The sequence below is a fragment of the Schistocerca americana genome, chromosome 2 (assembly GCF_021461395.2).
Source record: "Schistocerca americana isolate TAMUIC-IGC-003095 chromosome 2, iqSchAmer2.1, whole genome shotgun sequence".
NCBI classification, from domain to species: domain Eukaryota; kingdom Metazoa; phylum Arthropoda; class Insecta; order Orthoptera; family Acrididae; genus Schistocerca; species Schistocerca americana.
In genome coordinates, this window is record NC_060120.1 from 197,257,950 (window position 1) to 197,279,933 (window position 21,984).

At 41.2% G+C, this 21,984-nt stretch overlaps 1 protein-coding gene across 1 annotated transcript in view; it reads left to right on the forward strand.

The window, feature by feature from the left end:
- LOC124596564 overlaps nucleotides 1-21,984 on the forward strand; it is a 113,115-nt gene that overhangs the window by 16,406 nt on the left and 74,725 nt on the right. Inside the window, exons 2-3 of the mRNA XM_047135748.1 lie at nucleotides 7,423-7,599; nucleotides 8,295-8,465. Coding sequence (XP_046991704.1) covers nucleotides 7,423-7,599; nucleotides 8,295-8,465 — 348 coding nt within the window. The remainder of the gene's footprint in view (nucleotides 1-7,422; nucleotides 7,600-8,294; nucleotides 8,466-21,984) is intronic.

Consider the following 21,984-nt stretch of genomic DNA (forward strand, 5'->3'; position numbering starts at 1 on the left):
GCATAATTTACCCAAAATTACATTTAACCTTGAGTAGTGAAGATCATCCTTTCTCCTAGTGTTGTAGCCATGTACACTGCTATTACTTTTGAATTCGTCCAAATTGTTAATAACAAATTTCATGAGTGGATATATATATTTGGAGGCTACAGTGAAGATCCCTAGCTCTTTAAATAAGTGTCTGCAGGATTATTTTGGATGAACTCCAGCAATTATTCTGTTTACACGCTTTTGTGCAATGATCACTCTTTTACTCAATAATGAGTTACCCCAGAATATGATGCCATAAAAAAGCAGGGAATGAAAATAGGCTTGGTAAGCTAATTTACTGAGATTTATATCGCCAAAACTTGCAATGACCCTAATAGCATAAGTAGCTGCGTTTCAGCAGATCTTCAGTGTGTTTTTTCCAGTTCAACCCTCATCAATGCATACTCCTAGAAATTTTGAATATTCTACCTTAGCTACCTATTTCTAACCGAAGTCTATATTTATTAATGGTGTCATTCCATTTACTGTGTGGAACTGTATATACTGTGTTTTGTCAAAGTTTAATGAGAGCCTATTTGCAGAGAACCACTTAATGATTTTCTGAAAAAAATCGTTTACAATTTCATCAGTTAATTCTTGTCTGTTGGGTGTGATAGCTATATTTGTATATAGGCAAAAAGTACCAGCTAATGAAAAGTGTCAAAAGATAAATCCTTTGAAAAACTATAATATTTTCTAACGGAAACCATTTAATAAAAGAAATGAATTGTTAAGTTTTTGAGGTTAGTTGGTTGGCTGATTTGGGGGAGGGTACCAAACAGCGAGGTCGTCGGTCACAGCGGATTAGGGAAGGACGCGGAAGGAAGTCAGCCGTGCCCTTTCAAAGGAATCATTCCGGCATTTGCCTGAAGCTATTTAGGGAAATCACGGAAAACCTAAATCAGGACGGTCGGACGCGTGTTTGAGGTTAGTAAAAATGGTTGGGATTTGGTTTATGTTGTGAATTTACATTTATACCATAAACCAAATGAGATGCAGCAAAAGTAACTTCAGAGCAAATGATAATTTTGCTAAGGTATTCTTTTTAGAAATGAACTTCCTGACTTTTACGAATTACGGTCAATATTCACTTACAGTTAGATGATATCCGTGTGACATCGTCTCGTGCTGGCGGCCCCTAACCCACATGTATAATCCACGTAATAATTGTTGCTGTCACTGTCCTCTTGAAAATTACCGGTCATTTGTAAATGCAACAGTAAAGTGTGATATTTACAGTACCCTCTTAATTGAAGTATGTGCAGTTGATGATGTAGACCAGACGTACTTTACTCCAGCAAACACGTGACGTTTACTGACTGCACTGCGCTTCTTAATCATTTCCCGCCACAGTATAACGTTGTAAATTTCATGTTGATTAAGGCGAGAAGCGCTTCATGTATCGCAGTCCACGATGTGCCTTAAAAACCGTTCACTTGTTAAACAAATTGCTTCACAGCCCCAACATTATAGTGTTCTGATTACTATTTCAAGAACTGTTAATTTGTGGGAAGAAGTTAACTCTTACACCAGGTCACAGTCTGTACTATACATAGAAAGCGTTCAACTCGGTAAAATAGCTCGTCAGTCTCCCAGTTGATAGCTTTAATCTTACTAGTTTATACCACAATAAGTTATAATGCAACAACTGTAATCTGTTTGTTGATTAAGATCAAATTCACACTGCTCAACGAAAACTCTCCACTCCTCCAACAGCCTCCTGCACTGTCCATACATTTTACTCTTCAAGTTTATCTGTGATACGACCACCCTCATATGTGGATATTATAGTATGTTTGTATTTTAAATTTGCAGTCTGCGATGCGCGTAGAACCAGTTCGTATTGTGCACCCCAAAAATCTTCCACTCCGTGACCGCGTGACTGCATGTAATATTTTCAAGTTATTCTCTTAGGTGTTAGTCCACAATGTGAAGCACAGTAATCTGTTTAGTTTTTTAGCTTGATCATCCGCGTATTTTACAGAAAGAATACACCAAATTCCAAAACGGGAGCTCTAAAACGGCGGAAACGAACACTCTGCTTCCACAGTCGTGCGTGATACATATTTCTGTTAATTTCTTACTACCATCTAGACACCTCTATTAACATTTCAACCAGTGGCGGCAGCTGAAGCATTCCATTGGCGGTGGAAAAAAAAAATTAGTTTGGTAGTATCGAAAGTACTACGGAATTCATATATTTCATAAGATATTGTATCAAACAAAACGTATAGGAAAACAGAAATAAACACTAAGATAGAGTAAGATAGATAGATAGATAGATTGAGAGAGAGAGAGAGAGAGGTTGCTTTAGCTATCTTTTTCGCATGTCTGCATGAGATACAGAACGTAACGCTAACTCCGAAAGTCTTTCTCACACACAGAAATACGCGCGCTCGCGCAGACATATCAACAGCCCAATTCTACACTGCTCACAGGGTATGTGCGGTCACTTTTACGTGGCAGTCGTAAGAAGGGGTATTTTGATGCAAGGTTGCTTAAGATACCGGTGGAGATCGGGCCTGAACTACCATGTTACAGACTCTGCCAACCTCAGCTAACAACTGCGCTCTAGCCGTTACCGAATGATTTATGTGCTCCGCTTTGCTTTGAGCTGTGGTTGCTCGTTGTTTCCTTTTCTTATTTTGAAATGAGTGCAGAGAGCAATCATGCTCTGCCACAGGGTTCGAATACGACTCTTACAACATCCATATGTCATGTCTTCCCAGGAGCACAGAACAGGGACATAGGCTGCCAGCCCTGTGAGAGGGAGGCGTAGATTGTCCCCCCCCCCCCCCCCCCCTACACCGCTCTTCACCCCAAGAGAGCTACAACTCCTCGTTAGTTTTACTTTCGCGGCCGACTGCCAGAAAAGCATCTGCTACAACGTGAGCACCACAACGAGAAATAATAGAGCATGTATAACATATTCGAACTTGTGATCTGGGTTCTGCGAAGCATTTAATCAAATTGCCAACATTTAAAACTAAAAGCATTGTACTCATCAAAAGCAGCAAATCCATGATCTGGGAAGACAGCTTCAAAATAATTAGCAGGAACGGCATTGGAAATCGTTCGTCGCTCCTCCTTGTTGGCAAATAAATCTGTCACTCTCAAACTGAAGTCTTCAATTTAACACACGAATGACTTTTCTGTTTTAATTCTCTTGAGCATGAAAAAGCACCGCTCAGCTTCTGATATCGAGATAGGCGCCATGATTAGCAGTTTCAGAACTTAAACAGTCTCGTCGAATGTGTCACAAGTTCATCCTCTAGAATCAGCGAAAGAAACGCAACTGAGCCAGAAACTACTCTCAACTCAAGCCTAACATAGAAGACTTGAAGCTCACCCTTCAACTTTCTTTCTTCCAGAAATCTTTATGTGTCTGTAAGGTATCTGTCTGGAAAATTTGTGATTTATTTAGCAAACAGATGTACATCAAATAAGCTGGCTGCAATGAGGTGTCCAGTGAACCGAAAACGTAATTCTATTTCAGAAAGGATGCTATCGCACAGACCCAAAGCATCTCTTTTTTTATGCCCATCAAGAATCCGCGGCATCTTGGCGGGCGTCGTTTCGTCATTTTTGGAACTAATCTCATTAAGGATGGAGTCAACATCATCCCCGACATTTTGCATTACTGCTTCGAAGTTCTGGATGTCTTTTTTTGCTTTGGTCGGATCGGTTATCTTCTTCTGAAGCTGATTAAACAGTACATCTGGATGAGGCATTATCTTATAGAAAAATGATAGCCAGAAAATGAATTCGTTATGTTGCGGTCTTTGTTTGTATGAACCAGCTTTTTCAACAGTAGAAGATAATTTTATGTCCTCACTTATTTCCATGACTTCCATAACAGAAATAAGATTTTCCCTGTTTCCAAAAACATCTTTTACTATTCGCGAATAATTGCATCTCGTGACAGACGGGCCAAGTTTTTTTGAATAATTCTATACGACACTTTTGATCTCTGTGGCGAGTTGGACAAGAAAGAAGAAATATCCGGGCTTTGCGATTACTAGTGACTGCCCTACACACAATAAGGTTGAACTGATGTGCATAACAATGGATGTAGTTTGCATTTGGGTCTTTCTCTTTAATTAATTTCTGAACCCATTCGACTTTCTATTCATAACGTTTTCACCGTCTTAACTCTGAAATTTTAGTTTTGATCGGCCATTGTCAATTAATGGTTCAATTTCTTTCAGAAAACATGAGCTGTAGTATGGACATTCTGAATTTCTGGGCTAACAAAGTTCCAAGGTATCCCCTCAACAACATAACGCAAAACAGTAACCAACTGAAATTCGCAAGACACATCTGTGGTTTCATCTGCGATTATTGCAACATATCGGCACGTTTAATTTCTTTACGAACTTCATAATAGTACACTTCCAACATGCATTGCAGTAGTTCGTTCTGAGCAGTCTTAGAAATGCCTTTGAACACTGATGCTTGATTGAGATGAACTTGAAGATCTTTATTCAGTTTCGCGCTGAACTGAATTAGCTCACGAAAAACCACCTTACTTTGAGGGCATCAGATTCATCGTGGCCCCTGACAATCAGTTACAAAGCACCACAGAACCGAATACAGTTTACAGTTAAATTCAATACATCGGGTGATCAAAAAGTCAGTATAAATTTGAAAACTTAATAAACCACGGAATAATGTAGATAGAGAGGTAAAAATTGACACACATGCTTGGAATGACATGGGGTTTTATTAGAACAAAAAAAAAAACAAAGTTCACAAAATGTCCGACAGATGGAGCGTGAAAGATATCTTGCGCGCGTCGTTTGGTGATGATCGTGTGCTCAGCCGCCACTTTCGTCATGCTTGGCCTCCCAGGTCCCTAGACTTCAGTCCGTGGGATTATTGTCTTTGGGGTTACCTGAAGTCGCAAGTGTATCGTGATCGACCGACATCTCTAGGGCTGCTTAAAGACAACATCGGACGCCATTGTCTCACCATAACTCCGGACATGCCTTACAGTGCTGTTCACAACATTATTCCTCGACTACAGGTATTGTTGAGGAATGATGGTGGACATATTGAGCATTTCCTGTAAAGAACATCGTCTTTGCTTTGTCTTACTTTGTTATGCTAATTATTGCTATTCTGATCAGATGAAGCGCCATATGTCGGACATTTCTTGAACGTTTGTATTTTTTTGGTTCTAATAAACCCCATGTCATTCCAAGCATGTGTGTCAATTTGTACCTCTCTATCTACATTATTCCGTGATTTATTCAGTTTTCAAATTTATACTGACATTTTGATCACCCGGTATGTCTATTCTTTTCTACACGTTCGTTGTGGATGTCAGTTGTTTCTCTATACTGCGAATCTAATTTATGCTGAATATTGGTTTTGCCTAGAAATGAAAAACCTAGCACATTATTCATGTGTCGCTTTAACATTTCATGTAATTTCATTTTAGACTATATACGACCAGTATCAGTAATTCCGGTCTTACACCAATGAACATCTCCCCCAAATGACACACAAGGATAACAAAAAAAAACAGCGTTGCTTTCTTCACAGTCACAAATCCATTTGTTCTTTTGATAAATTTCTGTATTGAACTTAGAGCATCGATTTTTTGTTTGCTGCTGGAGATTCAGATTTGGGTGTGGCGTACCTAGCGTTTTTTATCTGAAATTTTTCACTGTGAGTCCTGTCGCTAAATGTCGTTTTAATAACTCATTTATTTTGTTCATGTTTGTTATTTTTCCACAGTCAACTGAATTTTCCCTTACAGATAACACTGTGAACACAACTATATATGGTCAATTACCTGACCTCACAATAACAACAACGTTTTTGTACAGAATACAGAAATACTACTCTGTTGTTTGGAAAAAAGAAGCTCAATGTATGGTGACTACGTTAGTTTTTTTGTTCTGTAGCAATAGCCCTGTTGTTTTGAAATATACCAATATTGAAATAATGTGTCTTAGTTTCAAAATCTAAGAGCATAATTACATTCGGATTATATACAGCTATTTCTAACAATATTTATGTTATTTCTGTATTCGATTTAATTAAGCATTAATTTACGTTTAGAAATTCATTAGCATCAAGTTGCAGAAAAATTGTAAAACTGGATTACAAGAAATTTGCACCGCGATTTATTTTAACATACCCTAATTGCTAGATGGTAGTTCGTGCTTCTATAGGTTCTGCACTTTACTGCTCTGTGGCGGAAGGAACGTAAAGCTCTGGGTCAGACCAGCTGTGGCTCCCACAGAACAACAAGAAAAGGGTGGCTCCATCCCCGCCGTAGGCAGTGTGTAGAAACCGACGGCTGAGTCTTTCACGCAGTGCTTATGAGGGCAGACGGTGCCAATCAGCAATTGTTTCCAAGCTTCAGAAAATTACCACGAGAGAGCGCGTGGCGAATCGTGCCTCTTCAAATCAGAAAATACATACTCCAAAACAAAGGTTTATGCGCAATTCGCATAGGTTTCTCTTTTTTCTTTTTCATACAAGTGGAGTCACGGCACGCTTGCACTACCTCAGAAGCCGTCCCTGGTTTCAACTATCGGTATATTTCTCAAAACTCGACTTCTCTCACATATTCTTAGACAAAGCGCAGTGAAATTATAATTTTGTACTTTGACGGCACATGTTAATAAACGAGTAAGCACACAAAATCAAAAAATATCGAAAACAGCAATTTCGTAAACAGCAACTATGGAACTTATATAAGAGCAAAATGACAAAACCTATTAGTTACGCTGAAATGAATGGAATAATCTTCAGTTGATGACTCTACTACACACTATTTCATTTACATAAGTGGCATTTTCCAGGGGTATAGGATTAGAAACTCATCCTCGGTTTCAGTCGAAAATCTACTTCAGTGAACTTTTAGCGAAAAGAGAGCTGTCTTCGCAAGTGCCAGTTTCTCTTGATACGACATCTTGCACTGTATTACTTCCAAGATAAGAGAACGCTTTTCTCTTATCCTGCTGTATTTTTCCGGAAATTTGATTTTAACCCAGTTTTTATCCTCGTTCCCGGCACTTTTCCTATTTTCAATCTTCTTTTTAAACCGAAATGTGTTGTGCAATGTATACACTAAGTTATTTGTGAGAAGCTAAAACAGTTTTCCGGAATATAACTCGAATCCGGAGTCCTGCCTTGAGCGGCAGTGGGCTGTACGTACCACCATCCGAGTATGTCTCACGATCTGTCTAGAAGTTTCAACTTGTCTCGAGCTCCCTCCCATTCCTTTCTAACTTTGCAGAGGAGCCTCCCACTGCTCTGTGACATCAGTAAACGTCATTTCTTTCCGCGATGTGATTCTTACATTGTTTTTATGTACCTGTTCCCGACAGAAAAATGTAGTGTAACTGAGACGCGACATATCAAATTCTGTTCCAGGACGACAATACTAGCTATGCTGGAAGCAGAGAACAAGTTGCAGTAAAAGAGGAGGAAAGTAATGCATCTTTAGATACATCTAAATCTGAGCATCAGCGACAGCTAGAAGCGGATATTGTGACTAGTGAGAAGCAACAAGACGTGGGGACTGAAGACACGATTAGTTCAAAAACTCCGGTAAATTTATACTTAAGTGATCTTCATTCATTACTTTTCTAACAATTTCTGTTTAATACTACACGGCAGAAAACTGTCATCAGGCAGTGCTGCGTTAAAACAGAGATAATTTCAATAATAGAGCACATTTAATTTAAGTAAGAAATAACATATATTTTTTTTTAAATGTTGGAACATGCCAAAGAATTCGACAATTGAATTTATTAGTGAATTAATTTTCAAATTTTTGGAAGGACAGGGCACAGTTAGAATTTGTAGCAATAAATTTGCCCTTAACTACTCTAATATTTTGCTATTAACGCTCCCAAGAAGTACGTTATCAGATGGCTGTTACTTGGAAAATGTTAATTTTTCATTTAGTCAGTCGACCCTTTTCACAAAATGTCACAGTAATGGGAAGGACTCCAACATACGATCCTACCTACTTATGGTTTTAGCCAGACTGCTACGTCAGTTTCATTCAGTATGCTATGATTACTTTTAACAATGAGAACTAATAGTCGGTCTTTTCAACCAGACTGTCGACACGACGTAGCAGTTTAATAAAAGACAGACTAGTAGATTCATGACCAAAAGCCTGATAGAAATGTACTCAAATTATTTTCGTGTCTGACAGCACACTTGACAGAAGTGAATCATATGATTAACAGTGCAGACAGGACTGATGGAAATGCAAACTGGAAATTCCTTTTCAGGACAGCACAAGTGATTTCGCCCCCAGAGGAGAGCAAGAAGACCAGGAGTCTGTGGAAGAGTATGTAACGATTTATGATGGCCCGAACAAGGAGCAACTGTTAAATGACTCTCCTCTGGGTGCAGAGCTCGAAGCCGCAACTAAAACACACACAGCTACTTTCAAGACGAAGGTAAACATTTGGTCCTCGATTCTTCAACAGCAAGATTTTAAGTTAGTAGTTTAGTAAGCTATAAAAGGTCATACAAATAACAGAATGTTCGGCAACAAATTAAAACCAGTACAAAAAGAAAAACATTAAAATTAGAATTTTAACTAGAGTATACCTGGCATTTCAACAAAAACACATAATTAATAGCTATTTAAGATCAAAGGATAAGAAATAGAAGACAGTTAATTTATTGTAGCCTTTCATATATTGATAAATAGAAATATTGTATGCTGTCTCTGTAGGAGTTTTTGTTCGTGACTTTTTCACCGATGTTTTATTATATTAGACCATGCCCTTAATGTATGTAGAAACGGAAAAACCAACGAACATATCAATCTGATGAATGACTGTAAAGTAGCTGCGCTGGTATTACGTTCACGCGATAAGAAATCACAAGAAAAACGAAATGCAGCGGAATAACATTACAAGGAGTTTACAAAGGAGCATTTGTTTTTTGTTCTCATGTTTACGATCGTTTACAGACTGCCTGGAAACGGACGAGCCAACTCAAAATAAAGACTTACTGACAAAGTTTAGTAATAGCACATCAATTTTTTCTGCAAATATGCGCTAGCTGACACAGAACTAAAGCAGGTATCTGTTTTTGTGTTTGTGACATATTTACGACAAAAGGTCTCATATGAAATTCACATTTTCAGCTGTTAACTCATATAATTATTGTACTTTGCTTTCTGAGCTATGGATACCCCTTATGATGGAAAGGCTTCGCCACCAAAATTTGTCTCGTTTGTGAACAAGCTCTTACGAAGTTGACTGCTGCGGTTAAACAATGTGCTCTGAGGCATATAATAACTGCCATTTCATATTAATTTTAGTTTCCCCTTCAGCTGCAGTGTACATTCCCTGCAGCTGCAATAAATTGTCACTATTTTCAAGTTTGTTACGCGAGTTTATTAGTGAGCAATCTTGACAAAAGCACACGGTTAAAAGTTTCAAGTAAACTTTTATCCCAGAATTTTCTTTCGTTAAAACAGAAAAACACATTTTTGCATGTTAAGCACTTCATCTTAAAGGGAACTTTGAAAGGGGTATTTCAGTCCGACCTATTGTTTGGCTTAACGATATTGGGTGTGTGTGTATTGTTTATTAAACTGGGGACCTAGAAACGAAGGAGAGGCATCGTTCTGCTGTAGCCCTCAGTGGTTCACAACCCTATGACAAGCCACAGCAATCCGCCCCCCCCCTCCACCGCTCCCCCCCCCCCCTCCCACACCAAACCCAGGGTTATTGTGTGGTTCGGCCCCCAGTGGACCTGGGAATGTCACATACCAGACGAGTGTAACCCCAGATGTTTGCGTGAGACAGTGTTTGCGCAGCAATCGCTGTCGTAGTCTAACTGAGGCGGTATAGGGGAAACCAGCCTGCATTTTCTGAGGTAGGTGGAAAAACCACCTTAAAAACCATCCAAAATCTGGCCGGCACACTGGACCTCGTCACTAATCCGCCGGGTGAATTCATGCTGGGGACCGGCACGCCTCCTCACTCGGGGAGCAGCGCTTTAGACTGCACGGCTAGCCGGGTGGGCTTCTATAGGTTGTAGTGCTGCTAGATAGTAGTAGTAGTAGAGGGGTTTGTGGGCGCACGACAGCTAGGTCTTCAGCGCCCGTTCAGTATCATAGTGAGACGGGTGTCAAGAAAAAAACTCAGAACATTTACATAAAACGGAACCAAAAACACGGGGAACAATCATTGGAAAATATGTGCTCACCCACACCGAAGCGTGGGATGAAGCAGGGCGTCAGCAGTAAAACATGGACAACACAGGAAGAAAAAGGGAGAGGGAGCTAAAACAATGTAGCAGATGGAAGTGGCTGGCTGACCGCAAGGAAAAACTGGGAGGAGTCAGCCACTCTGCAATACACTAAATCCTCCAGCCTAAAAGTTTAGGCCAGAGTCCAGACACGTCACAAAACTTAAAAACCCTAGACACACACGTCTCATCGTTAGCTAAAACACAAGGCAGATCCCCATCAACTTGTGCTTCTGCACTCGCATCACGGTATAAAATGCAGTCTGTTAAAATGTGCCGGACAGAGATGTGCACACCACAAGCATCACAAAACGGAGGATCCTCCCGCCGTAATAAATAGCTATGCGTCAGAGGACAGTGCCCGATCCGAAGACGTGTGAGGGCCACTTCTTCCCGCCTGAGCAGCCGGCAGGAGGAACGCCACGGCCGAGTGGTTGACTTTACCGACCGCAGTTTATTGGTCGTCACCGCCAGCCATTCGTCCTCCCACAACTCCATGCACTTCCTGTGGAGTGCAGCGATGACTGACTGCAAGGGGATAGGACACTGGACCACATCCTGCTCTCTGCAGGCCTCCTTGGCAGCCCGATCAGCCTGTTCATTGCCCCATATGCCGACATGACATGCTGCTAGATGTTCGGATGGCGTGTGGTTGCAACACGATGGGACTCCACCACATTTTGATGCTGATGTGTGTAATCATCTCAACACTGAATATTCCAGTCGATTAATCGGTAGAGATGGACCAGTTCCATGGCCAACATTGTCGCGAGGTCTGACAGCTCTCGACTATTTTCTGGGGGTAGTATGAAGAGTATGGTGTGTGACACACCTATAACGTCAGCAGAGGACTTTATTGCTCGAGCCCATGGACAAAGACAATCACACATACTGGTTCACGTGCGTTAGGCTCAGCATCGCCGATGAAGGTTCTGTATTGCTGTAGGAGGTGCGCACATTTATAATGTAGACAGTGCGATGCACTATTCATGTTGGGTTTATTGACGTAGTATGGAACGCACACCCAACTCAGACTTCATCACTCTCCAGCGCCGGCCGGCCGGTGTGGCCGAGCGGTTCTAGGCGCTTCAGTCTGGAAACGCGCGGCCGCTACAGTCGCAGGTTCGAATCCTGCTTTGGGCATGGATGTGTGTGATGTCCTTAGGTTAGTTAGGTTTAATTAATTCTAAGTTCTAGGGGACTGATGACCTTAGATGTTAGGTCCCATGGTGCTCAGAGCCATTTGAACCATCTCCAGTGCCAAAACTGAGTGTTTCTGGATATGGGTTCCTTTTTGAAAACCGATCTTTGTGCCTTTCCACAGAACGTACTAAGCATTGTCGGTGTTTTCCTGGGACCCCAGAAATGTCAGTAACAATAACTGCCTATGTTTTGAGTAACAAAACTTTTTAATTAGTCTAGAAATGCAGTCTGAAGTATAGAAACAGAGTTCGTTTCTAGCAGTTTGATATGAAAATGTATCCTCCTTAGCAGGTCACTCCAGACCACAATGCCCATTGTTGGCCATGTTTGGTGAAGCAGTAGGGTCAGTAGCACTCCTACATGTAGCTGCATTTTTGTGTGGTATTTAAAACACCACCTCCTCTATGTACAACAGGAGATTCTTCAGTACATAATGTGCAATAAACATGTTCATTGTTAATTTGATTGCGCCATTTCAAAAATTTTGTATTCCCATTGGAGGTTAACATTAAATACATATTTTCCTTTGCCAAACTCTAAAAGATGAGACAAGAAACGAACAGAGATGAAATGATAAAAAACGTGTGGACGTGCTCCTCCACACACAGCAACATAAAAACACTGTGTCGTCTCTTGTATTGCAATAACCGAAAACATGTGGTGAAACCGGTAGCCACATCTCCGCACTGATGTCGACGTGTGTTCCAATGTCAGCTGAGAGAGGCACAGCTATAAGAGAATGTTAAAAAGATAGCACTGAGAGATAAGTATCAGAGACATCAAATGCACAATCTTAGACATAAAACTTGGCTGCTGTAGAGATTGATTCCGAGTCGTTTGTTTAGGACGCCAAAAAAAGTGGCCGCCTCTCAGAATTCAGAATGCTGAAGTGCCTGGAAGAAATGTTCTGTTCCGCTGGAGGGGTTACAATGCTGTATCTGCTCGTGGGCCAATAGTAAACGTCGTGCAATGTAGACACAAAGTGGCTCATTCGAGTTCAGGACTGGGCTAGCACTTGGATGGACGATCATCCAGTCTGCGAGTGCTGTTGGCAAGCGGGGTTCACTCGGCCCTTGTGAGGCAAACTTAGGAACTATCTGATTAAGAAGTAGCGGCTCCGGTCTCGGAAACTGACATACGGCCAGGAGAGCAGTGTGCTGACCACATGACCCTCCATATCCGCATCCAGTGACGCCAATGGGCTGAGGGTGACACGGCGGCCGGTAGGTACCGTTGGGCCTTCATGGCCTGTTCGTGTGGAGTTTAGTTTCAGTATGATATAATTAGTCCAATCTTGCCTTTTCATTCCCTATGGGAGTGATACGTGGGGAATTTTGATACATTGCTAGTGTAATCACCTAAAGCTGGTTCTAGAAACCATCCAACTAGGTTTTTATGGGCTGGTTTGCATCTATCTTCAAGCGTCGTCCAGTTCAGTTCTTTCAACATCTTCGTGACAATCTACCATGGACCAAACAAACCTGCGATCATTCATGCTACTCACCTGTTAGTCATACATATATCTGTAAGAAGCTTTTTAGTGGATTAAGCACATCTGAAGATAGCAGCTTCTTGCCAAAACTGATACTGGTAATGAAAATACTTAGTATATATGGAAGTGACAAATTATAATAAAAACATTTACAAAACACATATAGTGTCATTGGCTGTATGTCAATACAGAAAAAAAGATTTTTTTATATTCCTAAATGAAGTATACATCCTTGGAGACATTATTTTCTCTGAGTGCTCCTACATATGGGCATTTTCCAAGCCATTTACAGTAAATGACAGTATCATATACTATATAAAAAAGTTTACTCCACAAACGGTGTTTAAAGGGATCTGTAAGCCGTGTTTGCATATCTGCAATGGTTTGTTCTTTTCCCAGTACCATTACATATTCTTCCTTAGTGATAATTATTTTCGCCAAATACTCCAGTTTGCAATTTTTTGACCTCAACTTCTTCCAGTTCCAGTTTTCTTTTGCCATTTTTATTAACTGCAGTTCAAGCAGTAATTTCTGTGATAGGGAATGGGTTAAGTATCTTCAGTACATTACTCCTTTATCTAAAGACCTGCGAAATAACAACATTCGCAGGAACCAATCTTAATTCAGCAATATCTATATTTGATGATATTGCGAAGAACAGCATCCATGACTGAGAAAAATATACTTCACTACAACACTCAGGTTGCCCTTGTCGATTTCTGTATTAACAATTTCCTCCTAATTTGCATGTAAATATTTAAAACTATTGGCCGACCATCACATCGTATATAGTTCACAGACTTTTCTTGTTCCTGATTTTCTGAAAGGTTTAATAGTACATCGGCCAACTTTTGTGTATTCTTATTAGCGCATTACAAAAATTACAGAACACTGTTAAACACAACACAGCAAATATTCTGTAAATTATCTGATAGTTTACACCCACAGGAGCGATTGGCACAGTGTACAGTGAAGCACATTCTAAATATGGATTGTTGACGTATATTGTTTCCAGTGTGATAAAACATGTTCTTTGGCCAAGGAAGACGAAAAAATTTCTCGTTGATACACACTTTATCGAAGTGTGCGCTCTTGTGGGCATATAAATTTGTTATATATCTTTATTTTACGATTGGATCTTATCCACATTAAACTGCCTGTTCTAATTGTCACATCATTGTTCACAATCAAGTTGTTGTTTCCTTGGTAGTCTTCTTGCACACAGAAGCTGTGGTCTGATGTTAGGCAAAAACGCATCTCCACTTTGTTAAAAATCCCAGCTAAATCTTGAGTTGTATGGAACACTACGTGCTTCTCCTTGACTGCCATCCCTAGTTCCAGATCGCATGGTCTTGGCCACCGAACATGGCTTCTGGGTGTTCCACTTCGCACCTCGTATATTGCCAAATTTAACGATATATATCTCACGTATGTGCACAATAAATAAAACTTTCGTTGTTTACTGTCCTTCCTGGTGTTGCAAATTCAATGAGCACCAGTGTGGTGGTTTTTGGCGGTTCTCAGTTGGACAACAGATTCTACGAGCAAACTGAAGAAGCTCTCCGTCAGACAGTGAAGAAGAAACACTAATGTTAGTTTTGGTACGTTGATGTTGCTTTCACTTCACATATCACATCAGCAGAGTAATAAGAAGGCACAGGATCGATGCAGTATTTAAACGAAAAAGAAAGGTGGATCAGTATTGGAACAGTGCAAAAGATCTACATCCAACACTTTCCGCAGCAGGAATGTACGTGTTGAACCAGAACTTCACCGACAAATTTTCGGGGGTGGTAGTATGGATTAAAACAAGAAACAAAATCTGTAGTAAATATCGTTGCTGTGGTCTTCAGTCCGAAGACTGGTGTGATACAGCTCTACGTGCTACTCTGTCCTGTGTGAGCCTCTTCATCTCCCAATAACTACTGCAACCTTCGCCTTTTGAATCTGCTTATTGTATTCATCTCTTGTTCTCTCTCTATAATTATTACCGCCCCACACTTCCCTCCAGTACTAAATTGGTAATCCCTTGATGCTTCAGAATGTGTCCTAACAGCTGATTCCTCCTTCTAGTCAGGCTGTGCCATAAATTTCCCTTCTCCAGAATTCTGTTCAGTACTACCTCATTAGTTATATGATCTACCCAACGAATCTCCAGCATTCTTCTGTAGCACCACATTTCAAAGGCTTCTATCCTCTTCTTGTCCAAACTGTTTACCGTCAATGTTTCACTTCCATACATGGTTACTATCCAGACAAATACTTTCACAAAAGCATTCCTAACACTTAAGTCTGTACTAGATGTTAACAAATCTCTCTTCTTCTTGTAAGTATGGTCTCTAAAATGTATACCTTAAGGGTTATGAGTAACATTTATCTTCGCTAATGTGAGTAGTGCTCTAAGGAATGCATTTCAGAGCCCATGCTTACTAGACACTTTTGTTCCGACCTATACTACCTGCTCCTAAAATACATAAAGCAAAGAACCTGCAATAGAAGAGCTGTGTTTCACATTGTCGAAGACGAACAAGTGCTCATAGCTCTTAAGATATGCAGTTTAGAGACCGATACTATAGTTTTATCAAGGTACGATCATTACTTTGCTAGGATGTACAGAGACGTCTTAGAAATTCAAGAGCAAAGAAACAATAGAAAATAAGAAGGGCTGGAGTTAGACAAAGTGTGGGTCTTAATGCCAAATAAAGAGCAGAGAGCTGCAGCTCTTCTCAGCTACGAGCTCTATTACAGGTCTGATGACGTCATGAACTGACTGTTGCGTGGATACGTATAAACAGTTCGGTTACCTCAGTTTGTTTAAGCCTAAAAATTAAAACCGTGCGTCCATATGCTTACGGCACTCAGTTCCTAAGACGACTATTGTTAACTTTGGCAGGAGAATCATTCCACAGTGACTAACACTCGTAAGATTCAATAAACAGATCTTTCCAGGGAAGAGTCGAACTAAATTTCTGGCAACGATAAAGGACTCACGCATATCATAGACGGAGTACGTTGCATATCTCAGAGAAGCGATCCAGCCTTGTCTCTAACGTGTTGCGCTCGGTTACAAGAGTGTGGTGGGGAGCGATTTATACACAGGGATCTAATAAGATCTAAATTTGACTATGGAAGCATGTTGTTCTGCAGACACAACGGGAAATCGATTTCTAAACTTCCAGTTTAGCTGCGTCAGGACTTGCTATGCATTCCATGCCATCAAGTGCATTGTTAGCGGAAGCCGCAGAAATATCCAATGCCTTAGGACAGAAATTGATGAAGGATATATTCCTGCTAAAAGGACTTTCTGCAATTGACCACCCACTGATACAGAACCTCGAACAATTGAATAAAAAAGACATGAATGGAAACAGAATAAATACTGCCCTAAAAACAGAATTATGTATAAGTTCCATGGATTTAAAAGACATTTTACCTGGTCTCCATAGATTACCAGCATATCCTAATTCAGATCAGCAGTACTATGAAATAATTTCAATAGCTGAAGTCTTGTACTTCCAAGCAAAATCAAATGGCGCAGAAGAACAATTAGTAAAAACCTGTATTGCTAATAATTTCCCGGAATATTCCCAGATTTGTTCTGACGGCTCCTAAACGCCAGATAATGGCACAGTGTGTTGCGCGGTCCTTTGCCCAAGCGCAGGTTGCAGAGAACTGACTTATAGTTTCTTGGCAGAACCCACACCCGTAAATTATTCGCGGAACCTCACAATTAGAAACATTTAGATTTTAACAAATTGCAGAAGTTTACTCCAAGATATGCAGACACCTGCCATTCTCAAGAAAACTAGTCCACTAGTAATGGACATCAAGAAAGCTATCAAGGAAAATGATTATCTCGGAAAGTAGATAAAATTTATGTCGATCAAATGTCATGTTAACATTAAATATAACGAAATGGTCGATGGCTTAGCGGAAACCGCCGCTCAAAACGGAACTTCTAAAATCATATTATTACCGCTATCAGGCCTGAAGACTGCACTATCTAGGAGAATAAGACGCCAATAGAAAGTATTCTTCTATTATCAATGCGCATCAAAGGGAATTGTTATGGTCAAATATATCCTAACATTCCATCGCAGCTCTGGTCTCATAAAATTAAGGCTAATAAAAGATTTGTAAGTTCCATAATTCGTATAATTCGTATGAGACTTAATCGTGGAACATTCCCTAGCCATCTTCACCGAATACAAGTTCGAGATAATCCTTACTGTTAATGTGACGAAGATAACTATCAACATTTTTTCGAATGTAAGCTGAATGCAAATCAGCAAAATTATTTCATGCAACAGTTAATCAGATATCATCAGTCATTAACAACTAATATAGTAGCTGTCCTTGATCCAAATAATATCTTAGTTTTAAAAGTAATTATGAATTTTTTAGGTAAATGTAACCTTACTATGTAAAACTCCAAGACACTGAGAGATAGCAGTATGACTTTCAGTCCAAAAGTCGTAATAAAATAATAATAGTAATAATAATCTGTTGTCTGAAATTTTATAATCTCTGAAGATGTCTTCATCTTTGGAAAAAGAAACATCGTGCAGAGAAATATTCTCTTGATCACAATCTAATGCCCATAACACAAAAATCTGTCACACATTTTATTTCCGTGGGTGGATTGTCAAAGAATTTTACAGCTGCATATTTCACCTCTTTCTGTGTCAAAGTTAGATTCATTTAAGAGTAATGCTGATCATTTTTCCTTCCAATGCTGTAGTTGTAAGGGTCTTTGTTAGTTTCAAACTCAAATGGATAGTTGATAACAAATTCAGTTTGTGGATAAATATACCATGAGGTTATAGTTAGCTGATTAAAGAGATGCCTGCAAGATGTATGTTTGTGAACCCCATGAGTAATTCTAATTACTCTCTTTTGTGCAATAAATACTTTTCGCCTAAGCAAGGAGTTACGCTAGAATATTATCCCATAAATCAGTGAGCGAAAATAAGCAAAATATGTAAGCTTGCTTACATCTGTACCTCTGGAATTGGAAGTTATCCTTATGTTAAAAGAAGCTAGATCCAAACTTTTTAGCAGTTCAGCTGTATAGCTTTTCCAGTTTAACTTTAATCAATATGCGCGCCAGAGAACTCAAAAACTATCTAATCAGTTTGTTATTATCTGTTGGTATACTTGGTAAACAGGTGGGATATTAGTGACAGTATAAGACTGGATAAGCTGTGATTTTTTATCAAAGATTAAAGCTAACCTCTTTCTACAAAACCATGTAGTTACTTTCACAAAAACTTCATTTACTATTTTCTCTCTTGATGCTTCTTTTCTCATCTTCACAACAGTGTTACATCATCTGCAAGTAGGACTAATTCTACCTTCTGATTCAAATAAAATGACAGATCATGTAACATAAAACAAGACCAGCAGTTGGCCAACGATCTAAAGCTGTGGGACACCCATTGCAATATTGCTTGAATAGTTTAATGTAACTTTCTGCAAACCAGAGATGTGCTGAACTATGTGTTCCTTAACAACATAACTTCTCTAATACAGGTTATGACTGACACAATCAAATACCTTCGATATGTCGCCGAAAACTCCAGCTGGTGGTAAATTTAATAAACGGTCACAACGCCCACATAGTACTAGGGACAGAAACAGATGTAAACAGTAATGAAATTCTAAATTCAGATTGGAATGTATACCGCAGAGACAGGCTGGACAGTGAAGGGGGAGGCGTGTTTATAGCGATAAGAAGTGCAATAGTATCGAAGGAAATTAACGGAGATCCGAAATGTGAAGTAATTTGGGCGAAGGTCACGGGTAAAGCAGGCTCAGACATGGTAATTGGATATCACTATAGGCCGCCTGGCTCAGCAGCTCTTGTGGCAGAGCACCTGAAGGAAAATTTGGAAAATATTTCGAGTAGATTTCCCGACCATGTTATAGTTCTGGGTGGAGATTTTAATTTTCCGGATATAGACTGGAAGACTCAGACATTTATAACGGGTGGCAGAGACAAAGAATCCAGTGAAATTTTTTGAAGTGCATTATCTGAAAATTACCTTGAGCAGTTAAACAGAGAACCGACTCGTGGCAATAACATATTAGACCTTCTGGTGACAAACAGAACCGAACTATTTGAAAAAGTTAAAGCAGAACAGGGAATCAGCGATCATAAAGCGGTTACTGCATCGATTATTTCAACCGTAAATAGAAATATTAAAAAAGGTAGGAAGATTTTTCTGTTTAGCAAAAGTGACAAAAAGCAGATTTCAGAGTACCTGACGGTTCAACACAAAAGTTTTGTCTCAAGTACAGATAGTGTTGAGGATCAGTGTAGAAGGTTCAAATCCATCGTACAATATGCGTTAGATGAGTATGTGCCAAGCAAGATCGTAAGAGATGGAAAAGAGCCACCGTGGTACAACAACCGAGTTAGAAAACTGCTGCGGAAGCAAAGGGAACTTCACGGCAAACATAAACATAGCCAAAGCCTTGCAGACAAACAAACATTACGCGAAGCGAAATGTAGTGTGAGAGGGGTTTGCGAGAGGCGTTCAATGAATTCGAAAGTAAAGTTCTGTGTACTGACTTGGCAGAAAATCCTAAGAAAATTTGGTCTTATGTCAAAGCGGTAGGTGGATCAAAACAAAATGTCCAGACACTCTGTGACCAAAATGGTACTGAAACAGAGGATGACAGACTAAAGACCGAAATACTAAATGTCTTTTTCCAAAGATGTTTCACAGAGGAAGACTGCACTGTAGGTCCTTCTCTAGATTGTCGCACAGATGACAAAATGGTAGATATCGAAATAGACGACAGAGGGATAGAGAAACAATTAAAATCGCTCAAAAGAGGAAAGGCCGCTGGACCTGATGGGATAGTAGTTTGATTTTACCCAGATTACGCGAAGGAACTTGCCCCCCTCCTTGCAGCGGTGTACCTTAGGTCTCTAGAACAGCATAGCGTTCCAAAGGATTGGAAAAGGGCACAGGTCATCCCTGTTTTCAAGAAGGGACGTCGAACTGATGTGCAGAGCTATAGACCTATACCTCTAACGTCGATCAGTTGTAGAATTTTGGAACACGTATTAGGTTCGAGTATAATGACTTTTCTGGAGACTAGAAATCTACTCTGTAGGAATCAGCATGGGTTTCGAAAAAGACGATCGTGTGAAACCCAGCTCGCGCTATTCGTCCACGAGACTCAGAGGGCCATAGATACGGGTTCCCAGGTAGATGCCGTGTTTCTTGACTTTCGCAAGGCGCTCGATACAATTCCCCACAGTCGTTTAATGAACAAAGTAAGAGCATATGGACTATCAGACCAATTGTGTGATTGGATTGAAGAGTTCCTAGATAACAGAACGCAACATGTCGTTCTCAATGGAGAGAAGTCTTCTGAAGTAAGAGTGATTTCAGGTGTGCCGCAGGGGGGTGTCGTAGGACCATTGCTAGTCACAATATACACTCCTGGAAATGGAAAAAAGAACACATTGTGACCGGTGAGTCAGACCCACCATACTTGCTCCGGACACTGCGAGAGGGCTGTACAAGCAATGATCACACGCACGGCACAGCGGACACACCAGGAACCGCGGTGTTGGCCGTCGAATGGCGCTAGCTGCGCAGCATTTGTGCACCGCCGCCGTCAGTGTCAGCCAGTTTGCCGTGGCATACGGAGCTCCATCGCAGTCTTTAACACTGGTAGCATGCCGCGACAGCGTGGACGTGAACCGTATGTGCAGTTGACGGACTTCGAGCGAGGGCGTATAGTGGGCATGCGGGAGGCCGGGTGGACGTACCGCCGAATTGCTCAACACGTGGGGCGTGAGGTCTCCACAGTACATCGATGTTGTCGCCAGTGGTCGGCGGAAGGTGCACGTGCCCGTCGACCTGGGACCGGACCGCAGCGACGCACGGATGCACGCCAAGACCGTAGGATCCTACGCAGTGCCGTAGGGGACCGCACCGCCACTTCCCAGCAAATTAGGGACACTGTTGCTCCTGCGGTATCGGCGAGGACCATTCGCAACCGTCTCCATGAAGCTGGGCTACGGTCCCGCACACCGTTAGGCCGTCTTCCGCTCACGCCCCAACATCGTGCAGCCCGCCTCCAGTGGTGTCGCGACAGGCGTGAATGGAGGGACGAATGGAGACGTGTCGTCTTCAGCGATGAGAGTCGCTTCTGCCTTGGTGCCAATGATGGTCGTATGCGTGTTTGGCGCCGTGCAGGTGAGGGCCACAATCAGGACTGCATACGACCGAGGCACACAGGGCCAACACCCGGCATCATGGTGTGGGGAGCGATCTCCTACACTGGCCGTACACCACTGGTGATCGTCGAGGGGACACTGAATAGTGCACGGTACATCCAAACCGTCATCGAACCAATCGTTCTACCATTCCTAGACCGGCAAGGGAACTAGCTGTTCCAACAGGACAATGCACGTCCGCATGTATCCCGTGCCACCCAACGTGCTCTAGAAGGTGTAAGTCAACTGCCCTGGCCAGCAAGATCTCCGGATCTGTCCCCCATTGAGCATGTTTGGGACTGGATGAAGCGTCGTCTCACGCGGTCTGCACGTCCAGCACGAACGCTGGTCCAGCTGAGGCGCCAGGTGGAAATGGCATGGCAAGCCGTTCCACAGGACTACATCCAGCATCTCTACGATCGTCTCCATGGGAGAATAGCAGCCTGCATTGCTGCGAAAGGTGGATATACACTGTACTAGTGCCGACATTGTGCATGCTCTGTTGCCTGTGTCTATGTGCCTGTGGTTCTGTCAGTGTGATCATGTGATGTGTCTGACCCCAGGAATGTGTCAATAAAGTTTCCCCTTCCTGGGACAATGAATTCACGGTGTTCTTATTTCAATTTCCAGGAGTGTACATAAAGGACCTTGTGGATGACATCGAAAGTTCACTGCGGCTTTTTGCGGATGATGCTGTGGTATATCGAGAGGTTGTAACAATGGAAAATTGTACTGAAATGCAGGAGGATCTGCAGCGAATTGACGCATGGTGCAG